This window comes from Eretmochelys imbricata, chromosome 25 (assembly GCF_965152235.1).
Source record: "Eretmochelys imbricata isolate rEreImb1 chromosome 25, rEreImb1.hap1, whole genome shotgun sequence".
Classification (NCBI taxonomy): domain Eukaryota; kingdom Metazoa; phylum Chordata; order Testudines; family Cheloniidae; genus Eretmochelys; species Eretmochelys imbricata.
In genome coordinates this window covers 12310188-12333920 of record NC_135596.1, presented here as the reverse complement: position 1 = coordinate 12333920, position 23733 = coordinate 12310188, and the positions used below count along the sequence as shown (strand labels likewise).

The window sequence follows — 23733 nt, the reverse complement described above, 5'->3', positions numbered from 1 at the left end:
TACGTATCACTATAAAAACAATTTTTATGTTAAAAAACCCCCAAATCAAACCAAATGCCACAACACGATACAAAAGGAGACAGAGTCCAAAGGCAAATTCCCAAGAAAATGGTCTGAGAACAAAAGGAACTGGAGCCAGAATGATGATAAAAAAAATAACCTCCCAGGCTGGGGACTAGTTTGACTCAGCGGCTCTGCCGTAAGCAACTGCATCCATGTAGCACCCAATGCACCTCCCACAAAGGGTTAATCTCATGCCTGAAATAGTCCACCAACCTTGGAGCAGGGTTGTCACCCCCCTCCCGATAAAACAAACTCTGCTTGGCCAGAAAGGGGGAAGACTACAAGCTTCTTCCATCCCTCCTGTACACTAAACGAACCAGCTGAAGGGTTGGGGAGAGGACTAGGGCTTCCAAGAGGCCTCGGTGTCCTGCTGGCTCAGGCTCTGTGACGGTCAGTCTCAGGTTTGGCACCGGTGGGAACTTCCAACCCTGCCCCTCAGCCAGCCGGTTTAGTGCAGAGGATTCAGGGACAAGCAGCAGCATCTCCACTCGGGGAGGGGGAGAGAGACGCAGCATCACCTCCCCCACTCCAGTGTGTTAGGAGACAAAAGCAGCACTTGCTGCTCGGTCCACGCACCATGGCAGAGTAAGAAAAAGGGGAAGAGAAGGGTGGTATCCCCTGGATCTACCTCCCTTCTCCCCACAACCTGGTAACACTTCCCTTTAGTATCTTCACTGGCAACTGTCCAAGTCCTGGTTTGGTCTCCCCCATGGCCAGTGCCCAGAACAACGCTGAGATCCCACTGCCCTTCCCCTGCATACGCCGACGCATGCAGACAGAGGTGTGTGAAAACAGACACATGGGACTGCATGTGCAATGCCTGTCTGATGGCACCTGGTGTCCTGCCTACGTGTGCTCGTCTGTTGTGTGTCGGAGTCCGCGTGTGGATGCCTGTTTGCTCGGCCTGTGCTGTGGATTTCCACGGGAGGTGGCCCGGCCACGTGGACTGCCTGGCTCACACGTCTGTGGGCACCAACACCCGGGGGCCTTGCCGCCTCCCCGCCGAGAGCTCTGCAGGGCTGGGCGGAGCGAGCGCTCATTTGGCTGACTTAGTGATGATGCGGGCAGAGAAGTCAAAGAGGTTCTTATTGATCTTCCTGAGCGTGCTGACTTCGTCCTCCAGCTCAGTCACTTGGATCTTCAGCTGCTCCTGGTCTCCCATCAGGTTCTGCAGGGAGAGGGAGGCAGAGAGGGCTTGGAGGAGGGGTCTCGACTCCCCAGGCCTGAGAGGGGAAGAACTAGCAAGACAAAGTAACCAGGGTCTCCCCAAGATGACAGTAACCCCGCAAACCTCTTATTTTCTACCCCTCATCCCGAGTCACCCCCTAACCTTGTGCTGGGAGGGTTCCCAAGTTTTGGGGAACGTGTTTAACCCTTAGAAGCCTAGAAGCCTTAGGGAGCACCCCATGCGCCTGGCATAGCTGGAAGGAGGTACCCCCCATTTCATACCACCCTCCACTGCCAACCCTCGCCAAGCCCTGCTGGGGCCCCCAGGGGGGTGCGTGGGACTCACCTTTTCCCTTGTCGAGCACATCTGCGAGTAGAACCGTTCAGCCTTTTCCAAGTAGCTCTCCCCAGCCCCCTGCAAGGAAACACATTGGAGGGGTCAGTGAGGCGGCTCCGGGCCCTCTCACAATGACCCCATTGTCTTACCGTCCCCCAAACCCACTGCAGTGCCCAGAGAAGGTCCCCGCATCACTGACACCTGGCTGAGACCGACGGGCTCATCGGAGACCTTGCGCACACGGGCTGCGGCCAGGCAACACAGACACGAGCTCTCTCCTCTCGCTCCGCCGCCGGCTGAACAATGCCCACTCCCCCTTCTCCCTGCCCCATTCCCCTTGGTACATCCCCGAGACGAGACGAGAAGGAGCATGGTGCTGCAGACTCTTCAGAGAGGAGGGGGGGGGTGCGCGCACGCGAGCCATGCTAACCCCGTCTCCCTGCCACGCACCATCCTCCGCAGACAGCGGGGGCAAACCATGCAGGGAGCCCTGGGTCCACACAGATGGCCCCAGGGAGGGGCCACAAACAGCAGCGTTACTATCCCTCTAGATCTCACTTCGGGCAGCAGGGACTTTTCCCTCCTTGTACTCAGTGGCCCCTTCGCTCCTTCCCAGGTGCGGAGTCCTCCATTTCCTGGTCCCCCCTTCTGTTCCCTGAGGGCTGGCGGCGCCCAACTCCTTCCAGATTGTGCTCTGGAGCCTGGCTACACAGCTACTTGCAGGCCAGGGAGAAGCCAGGAGTCAGATTGACACACCGCTCTCCTGTCCAGCACGAGAACTGCCCTTCCCCCCGCAGAACAACTGGGGAGGCGGTTTAAGGTCAGAGAGCTCAGATGCAGTTTGCGACAGCAAACCCCAGTGACACTGTGGAGCCGGGAGACATTGGCAGGGGGAAAGGGGTAGGCAATTGCCTACTGGTTACAGCAAGGGATTTCCCAGCTCTGCCACGGACTTGCTGCGTGACCTTGGGCTAGTCCCAAGCAGCCTGGTTTGCAAAGGTGCTCAGCTGACTTCCCTGGGCGCCAGGCCCCCACTGCCTCCGAAAGGCAGGCTGCATGCCTCAGGTCACCGGTCTCCACAGGGCAGTGGCGCAGGGGAAGAGCTAAGGAGTGGCTGCGGAGGGCGATTACAACCGGGCAGGAGTTTGCCTTTGCCGAGCAGAGCTGCAGGGGATGCAGCATCTAGCCCTGACCCTGGCTCCTCTGCGTGTGTGCGCGGGGCTGCAGCAGGGACAGCCTGTCAGGTAAGAGGTGCTGTCCTATTGCAGGACGAGACAGATGTCTCCAGCCCAGCAGGGCTCGCGTTGCTCCCCGAACGAACACACCCAGGGGGTGGGCTGGGTTGCCGGGGAGAGAGGTAAGAACAGGGGCAGGGGTGCAAAGGGGGCACATAATGAGCCTGACCGTTACTAATATACATCCCTACAGCGCTGCGTGCGTCCCCCAGGCGGGCGCCAATCCCCGTCGTCACTGGAGCATGACCACGCCCAGTGTGACCCTCCCCGCGCGACAGTGGAAAGTAGGAAGGAAAGAAAGATTACTGCCAGCGATGAGAGCGCCCCCTACAGCACAGCACCTCTGCGCGCTCTGCTGGGGCAGAGGGTCAGCGCTGATTTCAAAGGGGGATCCCGGCTGTCACCCCCACAGCTCCCCCCAGTGCTAGGCTGAGGCACTGAGGTCAGCACAGACTCCAAGGGATGTGCCCCCCACCCTGCTCCCAGCAGCCCCATGCCCCTCATGTGCTGGGCCACTGGGGCCAGTGCTGACAGAGGGAAGCCAACCCGTCACCACCCCGTCCTGCAGCACTTGGCATCACTCATGCGGTTACCTGACGCTGCTTTGGGGTGATCAGATGTCCCAGTTTTACAGGACAGTCCCAATATTTGGGGCTTTATCTTATATGGGTGTCCATTACCCCCACCCCATCCCGATTTGTCACCCTTGCTAGCTGCTCACCCGCCCCTGTGTGATGAGCTTCAGGGATCGGATGAGATCACCGCAGTGGCAGATTCCCACAGCACTACGGCTCCAGCAGGCGACTGTAACAAACTGGGGAGCAAGGATCTCTACCGCCCTTGGTGACATGACTGTGCAGAGGTGTGGCTGGGGGTGGGGGGAAGAGGAAGGGGACCTACGCTGGCACTGCAGGGGTCTGGCACCTTCTCCTTCCCTCCTGTGTGCTGCTAAGCCCTGACACCCCAGGGTTTCATGGAACCTGAACCCTTCTAGCAGAAAGATAAGCAGGGAGCAGGCGACACAAACCATCCTCTACCCAGGCTGGACAGAGGCTCCCTAGCCCCCTGCATGACATGACAGCGCAGCCCCAGCTGAGCCATAGCTCGTTCCTGGATCCCTTTCCCTTTCCCACCTTCTAAAGCCCCTCTCCCCTTCACCAGCAATTAGTTCAGAGGAAGCTGGCATGGTGCTAATTAAGCCCTTTCTGTGGGTGGGAGAGAAAGATAAGGGTTCTCTAATTCCCCATCCCACTGAGACAGGAGGAGCTCCAGCTTCTCAGCCACAATCAGTTAATTAGAAAGCTCTTGAAAGCCAGCAGTTTGTTAGGACACCTGGGGACAGTAAAGAACCTTCAGCCAAGGTCTGCGTAAGACGAGGGGTGGGGCAGAGCAGCTGGGCTCCTTCATTCTGCATGAGAAAGGGGGCATCTCACAGGGCAGATTGATAGGAGCTCAGGGGCTTGTTCCTGGGACAAGCTGCCAGGTGCTACACCCCAATTGCCTTGTCCCCCTGCCACTGCTCTGACCACTAGAAACTTACTCCCCTCCCAGAGCCATGGAGTCCTGACTCCCAGCCCCCTTAGCTCTAACCTCTAGATCAGCCTGATTTATCCCATGGCCAGTCCCAGGGGTGCTGGCCGTGACGTGGGGGGTTTGAGGCCGTTCCGATCCACTGTACAGGAGTACGGTATTCTGTAAACTGAGTGCCCATCAGGTCTCTCTGCCCACCTCTGCTGTGCCAGAACAAGCTACCACCCAATAGCATCAGCTCAGCTGGGACCAGCCACCTGCTTCTGCTCTGGCTAGAAGGATCAATATCCATGCCCCCCCACCCCAGCCCATTCCTCCCTCCCAGGCCAGATGCTGGCGCCGCTCGCTTCTACCTGCTGGTGGAGGCCAAGGCGCACCGTTACCCCCTCGGCTCGCTGATCCTCGCTGCTCTCGGTCCCGTGCAGGTGTTTGCTGAATTTGGGCAGCGGCACGCCAGGCTTGCTGTCTGGGTTAAACATGCTGGCTCGGGCCAGTGTGATGAAGGCGTTTGTCACCGGGCCTGGGGAGGAGGCAAAAGGAAGAGCCGGTCAAGTTTACACAGTGCAGATGCTCACAGGTCACCTGGGCGGCTCAGGAAATGAAAGGAAGGGCTGAGTGGTGGCCAGGATGCCTGGGTTCTCTTCCTGGCTCTGGCAGGGAGCATAGCCTTGGGCTTAGAGCAGCGGATCAAACCTGGGGAGCCACCTTAGTGACCCAAAGGCACCAGACGCAGGACTCAGCGGGGCCTGCTCGAGGCAACGCGTGGTGCAGTCCGAGGGGTGTTGGACGACCCCGCAGGAGGACAAAGCGGCCCCAGCCTGTTCACAAAGCCCAGGGAAGCACTCCAGTTGCAGAGGGGTTTGGCTCATTGAAAGGAGGCTGAAAGTGCTTGGGGGCTCTCCTGCTCTGGGGAGAGAGCTGATGGGGTGACAGGACTTGCTGTGATGTGGGGAGGGGGTCTTGTGCCCCACAAAACAAGAGAAGAAAGCAGTGGGTAGCCTTTGTCTGGAACCAGAGTGTGTGCCAGGGAGAGGGATTCAGGCCTCAGCAGCTGGAGATTATGGGGTTACAGAAGCTCTACCCTCCAGTGTCAGCATTGCAGAAGACCCAGCTGGGGGTGGGGTGGGGGGGAGGGAAGAGTAGGAGGGGAAGGCTGGAGCCAGTAAGGGGTGCATGCAGCAGGGCAGGCTGGTGACCCTGCCCCCCCCGCACATGACCCCTGAACATCCACAGCAGTTTCACAAAGGAACCAGATTAGCTTCCAAAATCCACCAGGACACCGAGGAAAGTCCCATCCCTCCCCCCCCAGCAGACCAGATTTGCTTCCCTCTGCTGCTGCACATAGCAGGGCCGGACCTAGGGCCCCCTTCTGGGAGGGGGGTGAGGGGGACAGCCCTGGCGGTCGCTATTTAAGAACCAAGCAACCTTCCAGGAGTCAGGGCCTCGCTAGGCCCCTGGAAAAGCTTGGATCTGAGAAGTTAAAGTCGTAAGACACTGGCTAGTGTCAATACTTTGGTTTGATGTACAATGTAGACACAGGACAAAGCCTGGACGCACTTTGGCCTGTCAGTAACTTGGGGACCCTGAAGATCGGGGTGGGGAGGAGGGTAAATGTCTCCTCCCCCCACCCCTGCCGTAGAGCCGGGCCTTGCAGGTGCAAGATCCCTCTGCAGACAGGAAAGAGCACCTAGCCCCTCTCCCGCCATGGGCTCCGGAGCCCAGAGTGCAGCGGGCCAGCTGTCCTCTGCAGAGCGAGCCATCCATCACCGGGCTGCGTGACGCGGAGTTAACGAGCGTTGTAATTACTGCTTTTACCCACACAGGAGACTGGTTTCCATCAGTCCTCCTGCCCCAACGCCCCCCCGCCCAACACACGCGCACAGTCACTGCATCCATCACCCAGGCAAACACCCTTCCAAATCCTGTCTCCACAGCCCGGAGGGCTCCTCTATGCACCGGAGTAGCAGGTGTGAGCACCTGGGAGTGGGGTGGGGTGGGGTGGGGCGGGGCCAGAACACCACAGCAGTAGCTAATAAAAAACAAGCTCTGTGCGGTCCCCCCCCAGTCACTGCTCCACGCAGCTCGATAGCACCGGGCAGGCAGGGGGGATTCAAGGAGGAGAGAGACGTTCCCAGCTGAGTGTGGCAGGCCAAAGGAATGAACGAAGGCGGCTGCGGATGGAAGGAAACGCAGAGGAGAAGGCTCTTGCGCCAACAAAGTGGCGGATGAGGAAGAGGCAGAGGGAACAAGGAGGGGAGCAGATTGAGACATGGCCCAGGAAGGTTCTTGCCAGTTTTGAAGTGGGTCCTGGACTGAACGCTACAGCAGGTCTCCCGCCCGGGGGGAGGAGGGCTGAACATCCACCGGGGGCAGTACGATCATTGGGGGGTGGGTGGGATGTTGCTCCCCAGTGCCATCCCCAAACCCAGGCTGATCAGAATTCACCATGGACTCTGGCCCAGCTCTCAGGGGGACACGGCCAGGACTGGCTCTAGGTACCGGGCGCCGGGGGACTGGGTAACTGGGGAGATGGTGTACCCAGCAGCGCTGTGGTCTAGACACAGCAGGAGAGTTAAAGGCTCCGCCTCTCAAGCTGGCCTCCCCGTGCCAAGCGCTGCTCTCCAAAGCCACCCTCTGCCACAAAGATACTTTTTTAAAATGTTGCTCCCCCTGCAAGCTGACAAACTTTGAAAGCATCCATTAGAGAGATTAGCCCTGGGGTCCCCAGCAGGTCAGGCATCTTCACAGGAAGGCAATTAGCAAGGAGCGCCAAGAGACCACAAGTCCCCAGAGCCGTCATAAATGATCCCAACGCTCCGGCACTGTGCCCAGTCCCTGTTCCCTGCGCCAGAGTGCTGCAGAGCCTGGTACCCGCCGGTCCCCCTCGGCATGGGAGGAATAGGAGAATCCTTCCCAGAAGCATTTAGTAACGGACGTATCAGCTCTCGGCCAGCGAGCAGCTTCCTGCCAATGCGGCCACAGGAACTCGGTCGAGTAACAATAATGAGATGACTTACCAGAACACTCCCTCAGACGTGCTAACAACCGGAGCCCCTAACCCAGGTCAGTCTCCCCCGAGTCCCTGCTCAGTGCTTTAGCCCCACCACCGCACCCCTCCTCAGGTCTCAAAGTGCTTCACAAAGATGGAGCAGCACCATTTGCTCCATTTTACAGATGGGGAAACTGAGGCACTGGGTGGGAAAGGGACTTGTCCAGGGTTGCACAGGGAGTCAGTGGCCACACTGGGAACAGAACCCAGGCGACCCGGCTTCCAGTGTGCCACCCTCCCTGCTCCATCACACTGCCCGCTTTCTCCATTCCCAACTCCTCTGCTCTCGCCCTGTGCGAAGCCCAAATTCCACCGCCCGGGCCTGTCAAGACGAAGGTTGCCCAGGGACGTTTCTCCAGATTTGATGCTACTCCCCCACCAGCTTGCGTGTTCAGGGAATGCTAAGGCATGGGGCTCAGTGCCAGGGGAGCCATGCTGGCTAGCCCAGCCTGGAGTCACAGCTCATCAATCAACACCAGCTAGCACCAAGTACTCAGAGTCCATCAGTCCACCCGGGCTGACAGGTTCCCCGCCCAGCCTGCCAGGGACAAGCAAACCTTGCAGGAAAGGCCCCTTTGCCCACCCGCCTCCGCCATGCAGGATATTGGCATAACATCCTTGGTCATCTCTAGCTGGGAGCAGCAGGCTCATGCCGGCCCCTGACTCCTCAGATCTATTTCCAGCCTCCTCTGGGGTTTGTCTCTTGTACTTCGCTCTCCATCCTGGCCCGGGGGCAGCTCTCTCCTGCCCTCTGCCTGGAGAGCATCATTCACCCAGCTGCTCTAGCCCAGAGGTCACCAGAACGTTAGTTACTGGCCCCAGCCACGTGAGCCAGGCCTGTGCTTGTCTCTACCCCTCGTGGGCAGGCTGCTGGACTGCAGGGTCAGAGCACCGGTTTACGGGATGGATCTGGGTCCTGAAGGCCTCTGGGCTGAGGGATGGCAGTGATCAGGGAGGGGGAGAGAGACACCACTGGAAAGTCACACGGCCTCGGGAACTGTAGCGGTGAATGCCAGCCTTTTAGTGGCACATCAAGCTCGCTCGGGCCATCTCCTGGGCAGATATAGGAGGAGAACGCCCAGGTGGGGCGGCAGCGCTCCCTGCACGAAATGCTCATCATCAGCTGGGTCTCCCCTTTATCCCGGCTCAAGCCTCTTTGACTGGGTGGGAACACCGGACAGGGGAGCAACTTGGGGTTGGGCTAGGAATAGCAGGGGCCAGCCCGGCTCCTGCCAGTCTCACCCCATCATTCCCAGTGCCCTCGGGAGCGGCAACAGGGGTGTGCAGGCTACGCCTGGTAGCTCCAAGACCCTCTCGCTAGGCCCTGCTGCCCCATGGCACGGGAGACTCTGCTTAAAAGGAGGAGCAGCAGCAGCTGCCGCCCCTTCAGGACGTGGGACCGTAGCAGGCTGCACTTTCACAGCCTCCGAGGCACGTGGCAATTAACCCTCTCTCACACAGTCCACCCACCCCACTCTAGCAGGGACCTTGGGGGGGGGGAGAAAAGAGAGAACAATCCAACGTCTCGTCCTGCATGGCACCCAGATGGAGCAGGAAATCAAAGCCCTGCTGTCATTCACCATCGATGGTACTTCAGTGGCCTGCATGGTTTCAACAACTGGCCTCGGCAGGCATTGCCCGCAGCTCTCCTCCAAAGGGGGGCTGGATTATCAAGCAGGGCTACAGATGAGGGGGGGCTGGCTAGCTAGGAGAGGAATCCTCGGGGGGAGGGGGAAATCACCATTCACACCTACCAGCCTGCTAGCAACAAGCCCATTGACACAGCCTGGGCTGGCAGCAGCTCCAATGCGTCACGCTGTAGGGAGGCTGCTAAGTGAAGTGCATTTGCTGGTCCCGGGTCACCCTCCTGCCCATCCCCGCACGCCACCGTGTTTCCCCGAGAGCACGGAAATGAGCTGTAACGGACCATGGCAACCTGGAGCAAGGACTCAGGAGACAGACACCCTCACAAGAAGGCAGGGGAAGGGGAGATGCCTTCTTCTCTAGCCACGTCCCAGTACAGACACTTGGGATTAGCATCCTCCCACACACTTGGGTGACTCTGGAGAGGATGGATGGTACGAACCCAGCCCATGCGCTGCCAAAGCCTTGCCATGCAGCAACCCACCTGCTACTCCAGTAGGGCATGTAAGCCTCACCACGGAGCCCCCGGGTGTATTCGCATGCCAGAGTCACAGCCTGGCTCCAGGAGCCAAAAGATCTGCACCCCATGTGGGTGGAGCTTGCAAAAACAACATTACCCCTTCCCTCCCCGACCTGATTCCTCTCTCCACCTGTAAACTTGCTGGGGGAGCAAGGGGGTTAAGCCTCCCCTAACCCCACAGAAGTAGGCTGAGGTCTCTGTATGAGGAGGGCTCAGCTCAGATGGTCTCATGCAGGGAAAACCGGTGCAAGCCATTTGCTCCTGGCTCGCTTTGCTAGGCTCTGCAGGGTTGCATGCCAGGGAGGGAGGGGTGCGCAGGGTCCCGGTCACCTTTGTGATTCACCGTCCGCAGGCACTGCTTGCTCTGGATGTCCCACAGCCGGACTGTTTCGTCGTGCGAGCCGGAGAGCAGCAGGCTGCCGTCCGTGGAGACGGACAGACAGGTCACCTGGTTCCTGTGGACAGAGGGACAGCGGTGAGAGACCACAAGGGCTTGACTGGCTGCTCGTGGCCAGTGGGTTACGGAGACACAGTGGGGGACACGGGGACTGGTCTGGAGGTAGAAGAGAGGAGCAGGGTTGAAGTGGCCACAGGCCACCCCACTGGCTGGCCACCTCCACTCCTGGTAGGTGGGCTGGCCTTGCCGTCCAACAGCTGCACAGTAGGATCCAAGCTCCTCCTTCCTGGGGTTGGAAGCACATCAAGGTGCCTCCTAGTTCCGCTCTCTGGCTAATGCAAGGAGCAGCACTGACGGCCGGGAGAGACCAGCATCTGCTGGGTCACCGCAGGGCATGCATGGGTGGGTGGATTCCTTGGGACTCCAAGGCCTGGCTGGGGCACAGGCATGGAAAGAAAGGGGAGGTCACTAATCAGCTACTGACTCAGGAGGGGAGCAGCAGTGACAGGAGCCCCTCCGCCATACACCCCAATGCCTGCCCATCATTCACGGCAGACCCTGGGGTTGCTGAGGCTCTGCCCTCATCCCCTGACATGCCCTGCCCAGTCCCTGCGTGCTCCACTGCCTCTTCTCCCCCATCTGAGGGGTTCAGCGGTGGTGCCAGCCACTCGTCAGTGCTGTGCCAGGCCCAGCGGGCCAGGGACCCTGGACCTCCTGGCTCTGCAGATCACAACTGGGCAGAGAGTTGGTTTAACAACAAAAATCATGGAGCTGGCATGACACGTGCTGTGCCTCTCTGCTTGTGGGAACAGACCCCACATGGCCCAGCTGCTCCCCGACCCCTGCTCTACCCACTCCCCTCCCAGACCAGGAGTCTGGAATGCCAGTTCCACTCTACTGTCTAAACATGAGGCCACACCCCTCCCAGAGCTGGAAATAAAATCCAGGAGGGCCTCGCTCCAGGTCCTCTGTGCTAGCTACTGAATTGCACTCCCTTGCAGAACTGGGCACAGAACCCAGGAGCCCTGACTCTCAGGCTTCTCTCCACACCACTAGACTCTCCTGCTCCTAAGATCATCCCTGTTTGAAGAGCAGGCCCCGAGAACTTCCTGTCCTCGAGCAGCGGGGCAAATGGCTGCAGCAGGCCCCGAGAACTTCCTGTCCTCGAGCAGCGGGGCAAATGGCTGCAGTACAACTGCCCTTCCCTGGGTTATTTCTCATCTGGAATTCATCTCTGTGCGCGGAGCTTGCGGCTCCCCGCAGAGCTGCAGCCTCTGCAGGCTCGCAAGAGCCATTGAGGGAAGAGGAGGCGGCTGCCTAAAATCACTGGCGTGGCCGAGTGCTAGGGAGCTGGCGCTGGGAGCAGGAGGGTGCCCTTAGAGACAGAGCAGCTGCAAGAGCCACGCCTCACCTGTGCCCCTTGAAGATCTTCCCATTCTCCCGCTCCGACTGGAAGGCTCGGTCTCTCTGAACAGGCTGCAAGAGCCAAGGAAGGAGAGAGAATTAAGAGGAGAATCAGCCTGGCCTCTTTTCCCCCGCGGAACTGTAAGTGCCTCTCTGAAGCTCTGCGCAAGAGGAGAGCACGACAGACAGAGCTGGATGTGAGCCCCTCCCAGATCTGACCCCAAAGCGGCCCCGAGCTCATTTCAGGCCTTGGGTTGCTGCAATCCTGTGTCGGGACGGCGAACACCACGACACAGTGCAGCATCCCCCGGGGTTACCGCATGGGACCAGTGCGGACAGGTGGCCGAGCAGGGGAGACGGAGCAGCCTTAGCTCCATAATCCATTGTCCCTTGAATCAGAGTTCTCCCCCTTGCAGGGCCGGCGGAGTCTGAGTCTGGGAAGTGGAGGCGAAGGGATGTGCTCTCCTCTGGAGCAGGGAGGGGGCCCAGCGGAGGGCGGGCAGACAGACACACGCCCTGGGACACCCACCCGGCAGGACACCCGCCCAGGGTAGCCAGTGCCCAGTTGGCCCCTCCCAGGTCACTCACCCAGGCACAGAGGTCGACCTGAAAGATGGAGCCGTCCATGCCGCCACAGAACATGTGATACTCTGAGAGGTCAAGGGTCACTGCCATGATGCCCACATCGAAGAGGACAGAGAGCAGGAGCTCTCCGGAGGAGATTTCCCAGAGCTGGGGGGGGAGGGGGTAAGGGGGAGAGAGGGTGCAGGGAGAGAGAGACAGGACAGGCAGACAAAAGGGTTAATTGCTTAGGAACAACATTATTAGAACATGGTGTCCTTCCTTAGCACCTTCCAGCAGGGTGTGTCTCAGCACTTCACCAGTATTCACTAACCCACCTGAAAGTCAGAGCAGCATCGCCCCCATGCTACAGATGGGGAAACTGAGGCACAGGCCCACCAGCCCAAGGTCACAAAGCAAGGCAAAGTAAGGAGTCCTGACCAGCCCTATTCTCCTCTCTAGACAACACCACCCCAAGGATACAGATGGGACCCAATGCTGCTCAACACAGGGTGGTTACCCAGCCCCCTGCCTTCCCCGTCCCCCTCCCTTCATCCACTTCCAATTAAGCGGCCTGATCGGTCCAGGATCCCTCTTTTATCTATGCTCTAGAGCTTTCCCAGATGCTTTTCATTCTCCCCAGAGATCACCTTCCAAGAGGGGGAGCTTTGCCTAGCGGTCAGACCACAAGGCTGGGCACCCCAGCTGCATCGTAGCCTCACTGCATGGCTGGACAAGCCCCTTAACCTCCCTGCCTGTAAAACGGGGATTATATCCCATGGCAGCTTCCCCTCCTAGGGACCCACTGGGATATTTTAATGTCCCATGCTGGAGCTGACCAGGCTCAGAGGGGCTGGCCCCCGTACTGCAGCCTGCATGGCTCGGTGCTCCTGCCAGATGGAGCGATTGCCAGCTGGGTACAATGCAGAGGGCTCTAACCAGGTCCCTCCCCGGAGAGCAGGGAAGCTGCCAAGCACATGACGACATCAGTTTGAGGCGACAGAATAGCTGCTAATGTTCGGAGGAGAAACCCCATTAGGACGGGCAGGTCTGAGTCACCGGAGAGCGTGCCAAGGACCTGAACTGACTGCAAACGGTACCCGGAGGCTCAGCCACAGCCCCGGAGAGAGGCTTGAGCTTAACCCTTTGGGAGCCGCACATGCCCTCCAGGGCACCCGTTCGTTTGGCCAGCCGCACGGAAACCACGGCCCAGGACGCCGGAGCTGCCAGCTCCAGCCCTTACCTTCGCCGTCTGGTCGAGGGAGGCGGTGGCCGCTCGAGCCAAGGGGCCCCCGAAGCCACAGGACAGGTCTGTTATGGGCAGGCTGTGTCGAGACCACACGTGGCGGGGCTCAGGGATCTGGGAGTTCTCCACCTGCAGCGTGCTGCCATGGGGAAGAACAGAGCAAGGGCGGGGGGGGGGTTAATGCAGCAGGGACAGTTCAGCACCGGAGCAAGGGCTGCGGTGGGGATGCAAGCTCCAGGGAGCAGCAATGCAGCTATGGGGAGAGCGAAGGCCCGGCTGCCAACACGCTGGAGAGGGGCCTGGGGCGATGGTTCACGGGCGATGGGGAGGAGTAACAGCGCCCCCTCCAGCTCATTAAGCCAATGACGGTTTCCAAGGGGAGCCCGGGCCAGTTCCCCCTCCACCAAGAGGCCCTACAGGGATGCTCGTGGGAGCCGGGGAAGGGAACGAGTCTCCGGAAGAGCGAGCGTGGCATCGCGGAGATGCTATTTAACCTCAGCAAGTAGACCAAGATCAGAGCTTGCGACTGTCCCCAGCTCTGAAACGTCTCACCCGCGGCCTCCTCCCGCTTGCGCCACTTCGTGGAGCCATCAACGGGCAGAAGTCCCCACCCCGAGACAAGAGCAGGGCTGGTGCACTCTGGCATCACTCCACTGTCGCCCCCTTCCCCTCCCCACTGGACGTACTCCGATGTCTGGGGTGTTATAGACTCATCTGCCTCCCGAAAGCAGCCACAGCAGGATCCATGCTGTTTGCCACGTGTCCCCGGATGGGGTCGGGTTAGGACGCTCAGGGACGGCAGCCCAGTCTTGTTTCCTGGATCTCGGCGCAGCAGAAGCCATCCTGCGACCAGCAACTGCTGCTCCCCCGCCCAATCCCAGCCCTCCCCTCCTCGGCGTCTGCACTAAGGTAAAGACAATTCACGCACAGCTGCTGCGTGCCCAGCAGCCACGCAGGGTCAGACTTGTGGACAGGGTTCCATGTTAATTACCAACATCCCCGCCCAGGGAGACTCACAGCCGCCAAGCGCTAGGCAGCTCCGGAGTGCGGTAGCGAGATACACGCCACGCAGCTCAGACCGCATGTCACACCCCTGCGCCCCTGTGACGGGCAGGTGGGACCCAGCCCACAGTAGGGGGGGACGTGCCAGTCAGCACCAAAGCAGGTGTCCCTGACACAGAGCAGGGAGAGGTCTCCTATATGCTCTGGTGGACTTCACCCCCTTTCCAGCCAGGGTAGGATCGCTCCCTGCTGTATGAAGCATTTTCTCCATTAGCCATAAGAATCCTTTGAGATCTCTGATGAAGGCACTAGAGAAGGGCAAACACTTTATGAACATTCACTTATCAGCCCTCCCTTGGGCAGCCCTGGCACATGGCTCTATTTAGCAGATGGGGACAACCATGACACCAGACAGGTGAAGGGACTTACCGAAGGTTCCTGGCAGGTCAGTGGCAGAGCTGGGAACACACGTCTACAACCCTGTCACCCTAGCCCCCTACTGTAATTGCTAGACCACACTCCTCTTCCAGAGCTCAGAACTGAACCCAGGACCCCTCACTCTGCTCCCTGAGCTGGAAAGAAGAACATCCCTGGTGGAACAATCGAGTGCAACCCCTCACCAGGGAGAGAGCGAACAGCATCTGGCCCAGCTCCTACTCTGCAGCCAGAGGGTGCTGCAGCAGTGATTTGCAATTCCTTCCCCACATTGCGTGGGAGCTCCCCACAGCCACGGCTCCTGCACTGGGCTAGACGGCGTCCCCGGGTGGGAGAACACTAGGGTGGAAGATGCCCACATTTCCACTGCTCCCCAGCAGCAGTGGATGGAGACCCAGCCCCCGCCCTGCAATGTGATGCTACCTGTAAAGGTTCCACACCAGGACCAGGCAGTCCTTGCCCCCCGAGAGGAAGTGACTGCTGTCGTCGGTAAAGCAGAGGCACGTGAGGTCTTGGTAGTGTCGGTTCAGGATGGCGAGGAGGTTCCCGCTGGAGACCTGGAAAGCAAGAGAAAATGAACATGTGAAAGCCCCTAGACTTCCCAGCCCTGGGAGCCCGGCTTCCTGCTCTCAGTCCTTACTGGCCTCGGAGCAGCATCTAAGAACCCCAGTCAAGACCCCAGCGAGCTAGGTGCTGTACAGCCAAGCAGCAAAGAGGACAGTCCCTGCCCCAGGGAGCACACAGGCAGGATGCAACAGGTAAACGAAAGAGAAACAGCGTGTGTGCACGCACAGCTGACCTTGCTTAGTTCATCTGGAGTTGAACTGGACCATGGCAGCTCGATGAGCTGGTATTTCACTTCTGGAGGCTGCCCTCCTGCACTCCCCAAACTAACCTGTCATTTTAAAAGGGCCATTCGCCCCCAGGGTTGCAAAGAGACCCTCTGAAACGTGCCCGAGTGTAATCGATGCAGCGACGTCTGCAGACAGCTTGAAACAAGAGTTTAGAGAGGTGAGAACTGTCCCCCGTTAAGCTCAGCTGGATTAGACTCTGGAACCTACTGAGGTCAGTTAATATATCAACATTGTTACCTCTTTCGCTGCAGATCAAATGACAAAGAAACAGAAACTAACATATGATTCCCCCGCCACCACTAGCTTTTCTCCCTCGTTTATTGCCAATAAAGTTGGAGATTTAGGGCCCTGGGATGTTCCCACCAAGAATGGCCACGCCTCTAAAAATACACAAGTTCATTTTCCTGAGATCTAAATATCAATGCAGCTGAAAGAGGTGTTTTCTGATCAAGATTATTAGACATTTTTATTGCACATAAAATAGTAGGCGATGGGGCAAGGGTGCATCTCAGAGTTACCATTACTGTCCTCTGGGTTAGGCTCCCCAAAGAATAAGTTGCACCCCAACCCTGGTTCCCTCTCCTTTGAGGGGCAGTGGATGTCAGGAAGGAATTCCCCCTGCTCAGATTCTCTCTGAACTCATCCAGGCACAGCTAATTACCCATACGGCTGGAGGAGCTGCGAGCCCACACAGGGATGCCAGACAAACAGATTTCTGGGGACATAAAGAGGGCAGCTGCTGGGATGAAATACTCGCTTCACTCCCTCGCTCTCATTAAGTCCAGGTGAAAGGCCATCAAGGGCAGAGCCCTGACTGGGGCTTGGCGGAAACAGGACTTCAAAGAAATCGGGCATCAGCAGTTTTGTTCCTCTTCAGGGTGGAATTATTCCGCTTTCGCGGGCTGGCACGAGGGGGAAAGCCAAGCAGAGCTGTGCATCCACATAGTGAGGAACAGGTTCTGCTCTGGGTGACAGAGGGCTCAAGTTGAAGGGCTGGGAAGGATCGATCTTTCTAGGTACTTACCTGGCTCACAATCCTTAATGTACTGATTCTGCAGCAGGGCAGTGCTGCCGTTACCCCTGTTTTACAGATGGGAAACAGACACAGAAAAGAGAAGTGACTTGCCCAAGGTCATGCAGGAAGCCTGTGATGGAACTGAAGCTGGATCTCCCAAGACCTAGATTAGGCTAGCTCAGTGGTTAGGGCTCGCCTCTCTCTCTGGGTGGCTTAGACAGCCCAGCATCAGATTTGAAACGCTATTCTCCCTGGGACTGGAGGGTCCATGCCCTGCTCAACCCTTCAAGGCAGGTGAACCGAGCACCATGTAGCCCACTGCGTTCTGGTGTCTCTGACGCTCCCTTACAAACCAAGATCCATTTGTTTTGCCTGCACATTAGAGCGCATACTTTTCATGGCAGTTTGTCCCCTGGTGTCTCTCCCCTACGCTGCTGTCTGTTGTGCTGGACTTGGCTCCACCTGAGAGGTGGCTGCATTTCAGCCAAGCTCCGTGCTCATCAGCATAAAGTTCTTTGGGATGCTCTGGGAGAAAAGGTTGCTCAAGGTATGCCCTCACACCCTGTGCTTTTCTTGCTGAAAGGTGACACTATCTGGGGGCCTGACAGGGAGGGAGCCACACAGAAAAGATAGATCCAGTTTCTAACTTGCTTTCAGATTTCTGCATAAAAAGAAGCCAAGCCATGATGAAGTGGAGAATAGATGGACTTGCCGTTAAGGCATGAGACTCCTGGGTTCCATTCCCAGCTCTGGTTCTGTGCGGCCTCAGAAAAATCCCCTCCCCGTACTTCAGTTTCTCCATCTACATGATGAAGGAAAGACACTTTCCTATCTATCGGGGGTGGGGAGCGGTTTGTCAGGTGGAGTTAGTGGGTGCAAAGCATTTTGAGAGCACTGGTTGGAAAGGGCAGTATTTAGTCAATACAGCCAGGCAGAGAGCAGGTCACATCTTCCATAGAGCTCCTGTGCGCCCAGCATTCCCGACTCAGCACTTTGACTGAATTATTTTTATTGTACCACAAGCACATTTTAAAAGCAAAAAATCTGATAAATAAATATACAGCTGCTCAGACAACGAGGCTCAGAAACATCCCCTGGGATTGAGAGCTCTACAAGGTAGACGCTGTGCAGTTTAGCTCTGGGGCTTGGACCAAGTCGGGTCGCTTTCTAGGGCGAATAAGAGTTTAGCAGTTTTGGGCCTGGCATAACTACTACTAAAAAACGCTGCAATCATCAACACTTAAGGACCGAAAGAACTTTGAATTCAAAGATCTCAAAGCTCCTAACACCGGCAGGCCAGCAGCATGATCCTCATTTTGACAACGGGGAAACGGAGGCACAAAGAGACAGGCTATGCCAAGGTCATCCAGCAAGTCAGCGGGCAGAGCTGGGAATAAAACCCAGGAGTCCTGACTCTTGGCCCAGCTTATCCGGTCAACACTCAGATTGTCGGGATGATCAAAATGATTGTAGATTTCCCTTTAAGCTGTACCCCTACACAACACCTCCTACCAACCACTTTGGGTAGCTTCAGCTCAGAGCCCAAGGATGGAATGGGCCACAGGAAAATAAGCTCCCCTCTCACCTCTGATCCTGGGATGATCAGAGCCAGCCCGCACCTGTCACCATCCCTAACTTCCCATACAAATATTAAGGGGCGGGGGGGGAGAGTACTCACCAGAGATGAGACCCAGCACCCTCTCATCGGGCTGCCTGTCGGGGCCACTTTCTCCCCTTACATATAACATGGGGAAGCATCTGCCCACATAACTGGCTACGAAGCCCCAAAGTGTACCTGACAGCTTCTCACAGCCTTATGCAATAAAGCAAATGCCCTGCTAGAAAGGCAGCCTCTGCCCCCTTGTGGCACTTTCTTGTAAGTACACAAAGGCGGTTTCCAAAGCCCACAAGAGCGAAGGAGTAGGAATTCCTAAAATATTGGTAACTGGCCTAGAAAGTCCTCAGCCAGTCAGAGCACAGATAACGTGTAATTACTGATGCCTAATGGGATGGGACTTTTCAGTAACTGGACCGTACGCAAATCTCTGCATTTGGATTGGTTGCTGTCCCTGGAACTTAGTGCCAATTGACAAACACGTGCCTCAGTTTCTCCCCCTCAAGGACTGCTGGGTCCTTGTGCCTCCTTGGAGATTAACTGGGTTAAAAAAAAAAAAAGAATTTAAGTCCCAAAAATATTTAGTGAAACTTTCAAGCTGGCTCCCAGCTTAGCAGACAGTTCTGTGCCCATAACACACGGCACTCTTGGTTTTTGCACCTGCAGTGACTTGCCAGGGAAAAGGCATGAATGAATCAGAAGGCATAGAATGAAGGCCTAGGGCCTGTCTGAAGAATCAGACCCTTGGCACCAGATATTTCAGTTCACCGTTTCCTGAGCTAATGCACACCTTGGCCTTTGGAGGCGGAGCATGACCTAGTGGTTAGTGCAGGAGCTAGGCCTCCTGGCATGTACTGAAGACCCTATCATTGATTCATGGTATTACCCTGGGCAAGCCCCCAACTCAATGTCTTAGCTCACAAATGGGTGTAATAGCCCCCCCCAGATCCCAGGAGCACTGTGGAGTCTCATTAATAAAGTGTTTTGGATGAAAGGCATTCAAGAGCTCAGGCTGTGCTCATTTTGCCTATAACACAAGCTATCATCTATATAACCAAAGTACCAACGAGAAGTCGTCTCTTTATTAAGTGCCAACATGCTGAGGTTTGTACTCAACCGACAGTCCTTGCCCCTATGGGAAATGAAAGACGTAAACTGCACAATCATGCTCATAACAAATATTTTATTTTTCCAATATCCTATTGAACGAGCTTACTTCACTGCAATGATGTCAGCTGTTTACTGGGGGTTCTTTACCAATATGTGGTCTCATTTCTAACTCAACAGCCTATGCGGCTGCTTCCATGCAGCCCTAAGATTTCTTACCTCCCACAGATAGATGCTCTCAGCAATGCCTGCTAGGATGTAGAGACCATTAGGGGAAGCTGTCAGGCAAGTTACCAGCCCAGGGCAGATGATCTTCTGCTGGAGTTGATCCTAGGAGTACAAAGAATGCAAGGGGGCATCAGCACTTAGTGTGTGGGTAGAGATTCACTGGGCGTGGGATAGGAACTGGGAAGAGGAATTAAGCCCCAGATTTAACTCCAGTCCAGGCTGTTGGTGTATTCTGATCAAAGAGATGAAACAATGGACAAAACATGAATTCACTGTTGCTTTGTAAATATGTAAAATATGTAGCTAGAACAAAAGAGATTGCAGGAAAGCAAGTGATGTCCAATGGCATATGTGCAGTGTGGCCAACTCATAATCTGTGTAGAGATTGGGTCCCAAAAATTAATGCACCAGTCATAAAAGGTGTAGTACAATGTAAAATATAAGGTGGATGTGGCAGTCTGCTTTCAAATGTGTACATAAGCTAATTAATACTTTTATATTTTAGATGTGTGGTATACCTTGCATCTACCCTATGTGTAAGTTTAATCAGCTCTGGGTAATTTAATTGTATGTCAACAAAAAGCAGTAAAAAGTTCAAAGTCAAGCTGAATTCTTAATTTACTTGGTTTTTTTTTTTTTCTTTTTTTAAGTCTTGGATAAGGTCTCAGAGGCTACCCCAACATATGCCATAACAGGGAAACCATTGCTAACAATATCTGATTCTCACTGAGCCTCTCAACGTTTAACAAGTGTCCTTAATACATGGTTGGTTTCTCCGCCTGTACCACCAGAGTTTGCAGATGAAACAGAGAAAGGACAGAGGTGAGAAACGAGCAGAGTAGGAAGATGGAGCAGCACAATGAAGCAGGAGGAAGGTGAAGGACAGACAAAGGCACTCTCCACACTGTGGTTAAAATTGTGCTAGCAACAAGATTGCTAGGGATTTTGCTGGTTTGGTTTCAACTACCAAAGGGGTGAGAGATTCAGCTAAAAAGAAAGTTAAACAGGTTTTGGTTTCCCTTCTATCCTACCCCACAAGGTTTCTGCCACTGGAGGCGGAAGGGGTGTTGAAAGGAAAGGGATTTGAATACAATTCTGCTCCATTGATGGGGAATCCTGGAGGCTCAGCAGAAAGCAGCCCAGAGGGTAAGGAGATCATAGAAAAATTAAAGAACCAAAATAATCCGAGCCCACCGATTGATGAATGGGTCTAATGCTGCCTCCTGGTGGATGCTCTTCTCTAGCTCTGTGGAGTAAGGGAGCCGATGGAAGCGCAATAAACCCTGGGATGGGAGCGAGGAAGTGGCTGTGCATGAAGATATTTGGGCTGGTTGATATCGTGCTCTACAGCTCAGCTGAATGGGAGTGACAAAGGACAGGAGACTCCAGATTTGGGGCAGAGGGTTAGGCCTGTGACATTTGGCTGTCTCGTCCTGAAGGCTGATGAACATAAACACAACCTGCAGCCAGCTGGGGCTTTTCTGTGCGGGCTGGTGAAGTGGGGGGCAGCTAGGTTTGAGCAAGTGGAGCCCACATTTTTGGCTGGAGTGCAAGAGGCAGAGAGTGGAAGTTGCGGGACAGGAGTCCTCAGGCTCAGGAGAAATCTCTCTGGTATGTTTCACTGCAACTCCCACACACCGGAGAACTCTCCAGCTATGCTGGGAATTATCAGGGGTCCCTGGGATGCCCCATGGTGGCAGTCCCCGATACATTTTTCCACAGCTCTCCTGGGGATGTGGAGCAGATCCCAGCTTCGGGGAGCCCAGAAGAACCCCAGGCATCCTTCTCTAAAACTTCTGAGGGGGACAGGGTGGAGAGACTGCTGTTTTTCTCAGGCTGCCTGGCGGCTTTCTGCAGACCTTCAGCACACTGTGTGGGAGGTGGGGCTCTTGGGCTCTTTCCTGGGGTGAGTCCCTGGTATCAGGGGGCCAACCAGAAACAGGGAGAAGGGATGTCCTTACTGTCTTTCATGACCACTCATCCCAACGCACTGGATGGGGGGGTCCAAATGGGGGCTTCCTGACCCAGAAGGTTCTTCAGGATCTTTTGAAGAAGTCCCAGTCCAGAGGAAGGGGGGGGGCGGGGGCAGGGGTTGCCCGTGCTCAAGCAGAGCTCTCTGTGGGGAGCTGCCACTTGCTGGATAAGGCGTCTGGAAATGGGGTGTCTCTGGGGCTGCTCCTGCCCCATGAAGGCTTCCACGGCCTCTTGCGGGGGTTTCTTAGGAGCTTCACTTGCTAGGGGGGCGGGGGGGGGGCGGCCGAGCTTGGAGATGGGCTGCGGGGCGGCACCAGAGGGGGACTCTGAGGTGGGCCCCTGCCTGTGGGGAAGGGCTGGGTGGGGGGAGGGGTGGCAGGAAAGGGCTCTGAGGGGATCGGGTCCCGGAGGGGGGGGGGCGCTGAGGCGGGCGCCGGGGGGGGGGGGGTGAGGCCCGAGACGAGGGGGCTGATCGGTCCCGGGGGGGGTGTCCCGAGGGGGGGGGGGTCCCGGTACCTTTCTCTGCAGCTCCCACACGTTGATGTAGCCCTTGCCCAGCTGCGCCCCCAGCAGGTGCTCCCCGCCCAGCAGCGCCAGGCCCCGCGCCCCGCTGTTGCCGCCCCGGTAGCCGGGGAGCGCGGAGCCCGAGTGCAGCTCCCACACCGAGCAATTGCTCAGCGGCCCGGCGGCGTCCGTCACCAGCGCCACCTCCATGGGCGCCGCCATCTTCTCCGGTCCGCCCAGGCCGACGAGGGCGCCGCCGGCCTAAGAGCGGCCGCCGCTTGACAACGAGGCGCCGTCCGGCCAAAAGGAAGGGTGGCTCCGGCGCCTCCCTTCGCAGGAGCTGCGTCCGCCCACGTGCGGCTAGAAGCTAAGCAGGATGCAGCCGGTCCCAGCGGTGGATGGGAGACCCAGCAGCTGCGATGGGTTCCCCCAGTAGGGGGCGTTCTCTTGAAGTTAGTCTGATTTCAATGCGCTGGGGGGTGCTGCAGGCTCAGGAGGGGGTGCCGTGCGGCATGGGGTGGGGGCTCTCCTCTCCCTGTCACTGCAGAGCACAGCACCCCAGCGCTGCAGGAAGCTGGGGGGTGACTCAGCTGGGAACACGGCCCAGGCCTAGTGATGCCATTCTTCAGGGAGTGGAGTGGTTGATGCTGCAGGGGGTGCTCTGCATTTGCACAATTTGACTTGTTTGGTGGGCGTCCCTGGGCCAAGCTCTTCCACGACTGTAGCAAGTCAGGGTTGATAAACTTAACTTCCACGGCTGGATAAAAGGGGTGGGTGCATTTCAGGAGAAGGCTGGGCCGGGACCGCACTAAGGTGGATTCCTGCAGATCCCTAGTGTAACTAACTCACTGCTGTTCCAAGGGAGAGCCTGGGATCCCTGAATTTATCTTGTGAATTCCTACGCTAGTTTGCCTGCGTCGGGGCTAATGTTCCATCCACCTCCTCCCCAGCCAATCAATCTTCCTCCCCCTTTTTTTCCCTGCAGGCATCAGGATTTATTGACTACTGCCCACTGCCTTGTTTCACAGGTCAAAGGTTGCTCGCTCAGCCAGACCCTGAAGCTAAATCATATGAAGATGCAAGTGACCTTTACCTGGAATGAAGAGAGGCCGGTTGTGGAAATTATGGGACAGGAAAGAGTGTGAACTTCCCTTAATGGTTTCAACACTCACGTGTATCAGGTTTCTCTTGCCGATTAAGACAAAGGCCTCCCCAATGTAATAATAATCCTCTTTTAAATACTTTACAAACCATGATCTTGCAAGTCCCCTGCAGGCAGCATGAGTCTCACAGTGGAGGGTTTGCTGCCATATATATCCAGCACCTACAGAAACACAGCCATGCGTGGGGTGCAGGGTAAGAGCCAATGCACAGCACAATGCACAGCGGTAGTGGCAGGAGGTGGAAATTTTGGCGGGGGTCCTAAGGCAAATGGAACCTGCCGAGGGCTCATCAGTGTCACACACAACTCTGGGACCTTTAGAGCGTGCAAGGCTTTCATGTGAGACTCTAAATGCGAGGCCCTGTCTGCCCTGCATGGACGTTGCAGAACCGACAGGGCTTTGTGAAGGTTTGTCCTGGTGTCTTTGGCTCAAGCTTCCCCTCCCTTTGCTGTCAGGGAGCATGTTTCATTGGGGGGGAGGGGCTGCATTTCAGTGGTGCTGTGTGGCTGTATTGTGTGCTAAGGGATCCTTCAGGAAGAGGAGGGCTCCCTAGGAATGGGAGCTATTGAGCGGTAGAGCTGAAAGCCTTGTACAAAGATGGGTCAGTATCACTATCTCCGTTAGATGGGAAAAGGGAAGTGCAGGAGGTGAAGTGACTTGCCCAAGGCTACACAACGAAGGCA

The 23733-nt window shown here is 56.7% G+C and overlaps 1 protein-coding gene across 1 annotated transcript; it reads right to left on the bottom strand.

Annotated features, from left to right (window-relative positions):
* On the bottom strand, positions 1 to 22146 carry WDR18 (WD repeat domain 18). The gene is made up of 10 exons (XM_077842208.1): positions 21900 to 22146; positions 19401 to 19511; positions 15014 to 15147; positions 13151 to 13292; positions 11935 to 12078; positions 11354 to 11418; positions 9876 to 10000; positions 4686 to 4852; positions 1577 to 1645; positions 1 to 1231 (listed from the first exon to the last, which is right to left on the bottom strand). The coding sequence occupies exons 1-10, from the start codon at positions 22107 to 22109 to the stop codon at positions 1100 to 1102; spliced, it is 1299 nt and encodes a 432-aa protein (XP_077698334.1). The 5' UTR covers positions 22110 to 22146; the 3' UTR covers positions 1 to 1099.
* Positions 22147 to 23733: the final 1587 nt, after the last annotated feature.